At 41.1% G+C, this 6,637-nt stretch overlaps 1 protein-coding gene across 1 annotated transcript; it reads right to left on the bottom strand.

The window, feature by feature from the left end:
* Positions 1-424: 424 nt before the first annotated feature.
* LOC117999208 (small nuclear ribonucleoprotein E) lies at positions 425-901 on the bottom strand. The gene has a single exon (XM_034988157.1). It carries the CDS (start codon positions 861-863, stop codon positions 585-587), a length of 279 nt encoding a protein of 92 aa, XP_034844048.1. The 5' UTR covers positions 864-901; the 3' UTR covers positions 425-584.
* Positions 902-6,637: the final 5,736 nt, after the last annotated feature.

Raw genomic sequence — 6,637 nt, 5'->3', positions numbered from 1 at the left:
GCTTTCGTTCCTTCTTAGTCCTGCCTGGACTTACATCCTGGTGTTCCTGGAGAACAGCCAACAGTTTCTTTAAAGAAAAAAAAAAAAAAAAAAGAAAGTGCATTTCCTTTTCCCTACATTGAAAAGGAGAAAGAGTAGTTCTGTCTTATCCTTGTGAGGTAAATATGTAAAATACCAACAGAATGCATGGGATACCTTAGACGTTTAATCAATGCTCCTTCCCTCACTCGTCTGCAAGGAAATTTGAAAAGAAATAGAAATAAATCCGTCGAACTCAAAACTGATAATACTTGGCTTCTGACTGGACTCCATGACATTTTTTGGTGAAACAAAACATTTTCCAATTGGCCAAGTCTCAAACCAAACCGACCAGCTACCTGGCTATTTCAAAAGCCCTTCTTTTTTTTTTTTTTTTTAAATTTTTAAATAAAAGCAATCCCACCACATTTATTGTCCTCTGGTAATAACATAAAGGTAATCAAAATAATATGAACAAATGTTTTAGAACTACACTCACAACAAAGGACATCTAAAAAAACAAACTACATGGCCTTCTCAAGAATTTCTCACTTCACAGATCATTTCTAGTTGGAGACACTCTGGAGCAGGGTAATATTATCTCCTTTTAGCATGATCCGACCCAGTTGTTTTCTTGACTTTGTTTTAGAATGAATCTCTTCGGCATCATCTAATACGAGGTTCATGTACTCATCAAAACCAATGATACAGCCCTCTATTCGCATGTTCACTTGCTCATAAAGCCACACCTGAATTCGAGATCTATTTTGCAAGTATCTGAAGATGAGGTTGATGGGCTGAACCATCACCTTCTGCACTTTTTGGCCCTGGCCACGGTACGCCATGGTGGAAGCCGACAAAGACCGCGCGCTACCTCAGAGAGCAACTTTCAAAAGCCCTTCTTAATGCAAGACCACTTTGACATAATTCAGGAAAGATGGATTCAATCGAAGCTGCAAAGATTAGAAACACTCCACAATTTTCTATCATTTTAAGGACTAGAACACAATCTGAAAATGGAATATAATTGGGGCCCAGAAGCAACTCTGGGCTGCCTATTTTATTCTCATTTCCTCAGGAAGTATTCATATTTGATCTCTCCGTGCACAAATGGGAATTAGAGCTACTCTCTTTGTCTTTGAAACAGGCAAAGGGTATCAGCCTGGATGACATGCATGCTGTTGAACCACATGAACCGATGATCTGATCCTTAACAGTGAACAGCCCCTGGTCTTTTTAAAGGCAGAAAAACAAATTCTGTAACATGAAGACAGAAATGAAGGTAAGCTGGTTCCATTCTCTGAAGAATGTCTTGCCTGCAGATTCCGCCCTCATGGATCTGTCTACTTTTATTTGCTTATGTTATACATTTGGTGACGAGGCAGTATTGAAACTTTGGGAATTTATGTATATATCAATATATACAAACAGATCTTGAAACAAAAGCAAACACAGAGCTCAGAAGCAGCAGGAATCCGATGAGGCAAGTCTGGACTTGGGAAAGCTTATGGAAGGCTCTTTTTCCTTTTCCCTCCCTGGCTGTTAGGAGACTGAGTGAAAATCTGGAGAACCTCCAAAGCCTTCTTCGGTTAGCTTAGCCGTACACAGGGCTTTATTCTTTGCTCTGTGAAGGGTTAAAAGAGGCAGCCATGGTGATAGGGGAAAAAAACAGAATAGATATCCCACCTCCCACTCTTGGCTGGTGTTCAGTTGAAAGTTCCTCCCTGTATATGCTGCAGGAGGACAAGCTACTAGCAATGAAATATCATGGGCAGCACAGACTTCCTCTTTTCAAAACACTTAGCTGTTCTCCTGGATATGCTGAGATTTCAGAGTTCCTTCCTGTTGGGTACCACTGAGGAAGGAGCTGGCTTCCTCACACTATCATCAAGGCAGATGTCTTCCTGTCCCATGAAATCATAATTCCAAACCCTCTGATGATTCACAGGCAAAAACAGGTGGCCATCGGCATTTCGTGGGGCTTATAGGCTGTATCAGTTTCCTACCACCGCTGTAACAAATTCTCATGAATTATCCTAAAGCATCTTAACACAGATTTATTCTCTTCCAGTTCTGGAGTCCAGAAAATTAAAATGGATCAGCAAGGCTGGTTCCTTCTGCAGACTTTAGAGGAGAATCCCTTTCTTTGCCTTGCTCAGCTTCTAGAAGCTACCCACATTCCTTGCCCCTTGGCCACCCAGCATTGTCTTCATCATGACATCTCCTCTGGCTCTGACCCTCCTGCTTTCCTCTACAAGGACTCACATTATTCCATTGGGCCCACAAAGATAATCCAGAATTCTCTCCCCCATCTCAAGATCTTAATGACATCTGCAAAGTCCCTTTTGTCATAAAAGGTAACATACTTACAGATTTCCAGGATCAGGCTGCAGACATCTTTGGAGGACCATTGTTTAGCCTACCGTGTGTGCCAAGTCATTGTCTCAGAGTGCAGAATCTAAAATCAAGTTTATCTTCTCCATGGGCCAAGTAGAGTTAAGTATAAATGCTTGACATACTTTTTCTTACTGGGTAGTAGAAACGATTTAGTTAAAGCACAGGTACTAAAACCATCTCCCTTGATGGACTGAGAAATCCTTGAGTGCAGGGAACGTGTTTAGATGACACTCATCTTGGTGGATCAGTGTCCAGTAATGGCTTTTTAATGAGACTGTATGGTCCTTTGTATATGAGAAAGTGGGGATGGTGAGGGAACCTGATAGAAATCTAAAAAATAAATTAAACCCACATTTGATCTTCTTTAAATTTTATTATGTTATGTTAGTCACCATACAATACATCATTAGTTTTTGATGTGGTGATCCACAATCCATTGTTTTCGTATAACACCCAGTGCTCCATGCAGTACGTGCCCTCCTTAATACCCATCACCAGGCTAACCAATCCCCCCTCCCCCCTCCCCTCTAAAACCCTGTTTGTTTCTCAGAGTCCATAGTCTCTCAGGATTCATCTCTCCCTCCGAATCCCCCCCTTCATTTTTCCCTTCCTGCTCCTAATGTCCTCCATGCTATTCCTTATGTTCCACAAATAAGTGAAACCATATGATAATTGACTTTCTCTGCTTGACTTATTTCACTTAGCATGATCTCCTCCAGTCCCATCCATGTTGATGTAAAAGTTGGGTATTCATCCCACTGATCTTTCACAACATATATCACTTTCTATTTTTGGCAATGGGTTTTTGATATTTGAGTGCTCCTTGAGAAAATGTAGAGCATGTGGGGAAGTGATTGATTATAGGGCCGAGGCAGGCAAAATGCAAGATCACGCATTTCTTACAGTTCCCAAACAAACCAACCAACCAGACAAAAGAAAGAGGCAGTGCTGAAGGAGCTCCCAGGGGCCAAAGAGGCTATTGAATTAAAACTCAAAGTATAACAAATACCCAGAGTTCATGCTAATGTAAATGAATAGATGGAGGAAGGGAGAGCGGGAGGAGGAAGGAGGAAAGAATTAGAGATAACTCTTCATTGCAGAAGAATTCCAAATAATAAATGTAGAAGGAAATAGAATGAGGAAAACAGAAAATCATCATTAGAACACCTCAGTAATAATTACTGCCAGCAAAATTATTATAAATTATAATTGTATTTGCACTGTTTTTCCCTTTGATAGCCTCAGTGTATATATACCTATATAACAACAAGAACAAACCATCGCATGGTCACTGCAGCATAATTTACAGTAGCCAAGAAATGGAAACAGCCTAAGTAGCTATAGACAGATGAATGGATAAAGAAAATGTTGTATATATATATATATATCTTCAACATATGTATATGTATGTATATTGGAATAATATTCGGCCATCAGAGAAAGAAATCCTGCTATTTACAACAACATGGGTGGACTTTGAGGGCATTAGGCTAAGCGAAGTAGGTCAGGCAGAGAAAGGCAAATACTGTATGATTTCACTTATATGTAGAATCTGAAAAAGAAACAAACAACTCAGAGATACAGAGAACAGATTGGTGGTTACCAGAGGCAGGGCTTTGGGATGGGTGAGTGAAATGGGTGAAAGTGATCACAAGGTACAAACTCCCAGTTATAAAGTAATTAAGTCCTGGTGATGTCATATACAACATGGGACTATTGTTTATAATACTGTACTACGTATTTCAAAGTTGTTAAGAGAGTAGATCCTAAAAGTTCTCATCAAAAGAAAAAAATGTAACTGGGTGTGGTGATGGATGTTACCTAGACATATTGCGGTGATCATTTCACAATATATACATATATCAAATCATCATGTTGTACACCTAAAACCAATACAATGTTATATGTCAATTATCTGTCCATTAGAAAAAAAGATTCCCTCCAGAATGGGCAAAATCAGTGGGTGAAAGTTTACGGGGAAACGTGATAGTTGCATAGTCTCAAAGTATGCATGATATTTGCAGTCTCCCCCAAAAGTAATGCTTATGAATTAAAAGGGAGAAATGGTAACTTTACAGTGAAGAAATCCCCCAGACACCACCTTAAACAAATGACAGAGGTTAAGAACTGATTGCTATAAAATGTAGCAACATCAGGTACTCCTGGCTGTTATGTACTGAGAAGAACACATCACCTTGGTAATATCCCTCCTGATAATTCATAACCTCAGTCCAATCATGGGAAAACAGATGCAAACTGAAGGTCTGTCTATAAAATAACTGAGTCTCAAGGTCTTGAAAGGCAAGGAGAGGCTTGTCACAGATTGGAGGAGGCTAAGGAGACACGAAAACCAAATGCCATGTGGGATTCTGGATGAGATCCTAGAACAGAAACAGGACGTTTGTGCAAAAACTGGGGAAGGCTGAATAAAGTTTGTAGCTTTGTTAATAACATCAAACTCATGTCAGTTTCTCAGTTTTGCTAGTTACACTAAGGTTACAGAGAATGTTAAGGTGGGGGGTGGCTGAAACTCTGTCCCCTAAGTCTAAAATTATCTTAAGATGCAAAGTCAAAGCTAACATAGAACAGAAGGTAGGGCTGGCAGCTTTTCTGCATGATTCTGAGTGCTTACGTTGCTAGTGTCCTACGCATGAAGGCCTGGTCTTTTTAAAGAGTGAGGAGTCCTTGTCTCAGCTTGGCACTTAGAGTTCTGTGAATGTTTTCACAATGATTTTCCCATTTGAGCCTCTCAGCCATGTGTGTGAGGAGTGATGTGCATTTTTTGAGATCAGAAAACAGATGTTTAGGGGGAATAAATGACTCCAATAAATAACCAGTAGATGGCGAGTCCAGGTTTGCTGATTTCAAGATCAGTGCTCTTGCTAGGCACCTTGCCAGTAATATTCCTATTTGTTTATACTTTGTAGCCATGAAGGCATTGCCATCTTGGATTTGGAATCTGGCTAGTTACTCTTTATCCTCTAAACAGATACCAGGGTATCTGGCTTTAGCCTTGTTTAGGGATGCCACAGGTCCTGCTAGACCCATCTACAGAGTTTCTCTCGCTAATAAATTTTCAGTATTCAGAAAGGGTCAGGGTTTAAGCCTTTTCTTATTCTGATGCCACATTTTAAAGAACTCCCAAAGTTCTCCAAGTCTGACAGCCTCATTTGCATGTGCCTAAAAACCTCTGGCTCACTCTTTCCGCTCGACCTGATCATCTAACATAGCCACAGCATGACAAGGGCGATTCAGGTTTTGAATTTATGGATGATTCAGCGTTTCTAAATTTCAAAAGCAGCTTTGATGATGGCAGTATTGTGAGCAAGGGATGTGGGTCCTGGGAGCGATAAGAGTTTCTGTGGGCTGGACACCCACTATTCCTGCCCCGGTTTTGATGCGTTAACTTCACTTGTCAGTATCCACATCTAATTTAGGGCTGTAAGCAAGTCTATTGGCAGTCTGGGTGGAAAAAAAAAAACAAACAAACCCAAAAGCAATACATTCTACTGTGTTGCAGAGCCCGTTCTTCTCTTTCCCAGAGCACCCCTACACGATGGAGAACAGCATCGCCCTTAGTCGGCTTGGGCTACCATAAACTTTGAGGTGACTTAACCAATAAGACATTTATTTACTCATAATTCCAAAGGCCAGAAATCTGAGATCAGGATATCAGCAGGGTTGGTTTCTTATTTCCCCTGAGGCTTCTCTCCTTGACTTACAGAGAGCTAGCCGACAGCCCCCCATACATGTCTATGTCCGCATTTCCTTGTCTTCTAAGGATACCAGCCATATAGGATTAGAACACACCCTAATGATCTCATTTTAACTTAACTCTGGAAAGACCCTGTCTCCAAATACAATCGCCTTCGGAGGTGCTGGGGATTAGGACGGCAACGTATGAATTTTAGGGGGATATAGTTCAGCCCATGACAGCGTCTTTGTTACAAACATGTAATCAACCAGTAACACTTGACATGGCTCCAGATGCTCCATGGTGACACTTAGCTTTCCCCAGTTCTGGTTCAGGTCTTCATTCCCCCTCAGGGGGCTCTCAGATGGCCCCTGCTACAACCACGCCCTGGGTCCACCAGAAAGTAGCCCATATGGGGTCATCTTAGTGCCACTAAATAGCCTGTAAGATTCCTCTCCTTTCTCTCTATGCTCTATCCTGATGGTACTGTGGAGGGATATTGCTGTGGAGGGATATTGCTGTCCCCCC

This window comes from Mirounga leonina, unplaced genomic scaffold (genome assembly GCF_011800145.1).
Source record: "Mirounga leonina isolate KUSES-001 unplaced genomic scaffold, KU_Mleo_1.0 Mir_454, whole genome shotgun sequence".
NCBI classification, from domain to species: domain Eukaryota; kingdom Metazoa; phylum Chordata; class Mammalia; order Carnivora; family Phocidae; genus Mirounga; species Mirounga leonina.
This window is presented reverse-complemented; position numbering and strand designations above follow the sequence as displayed.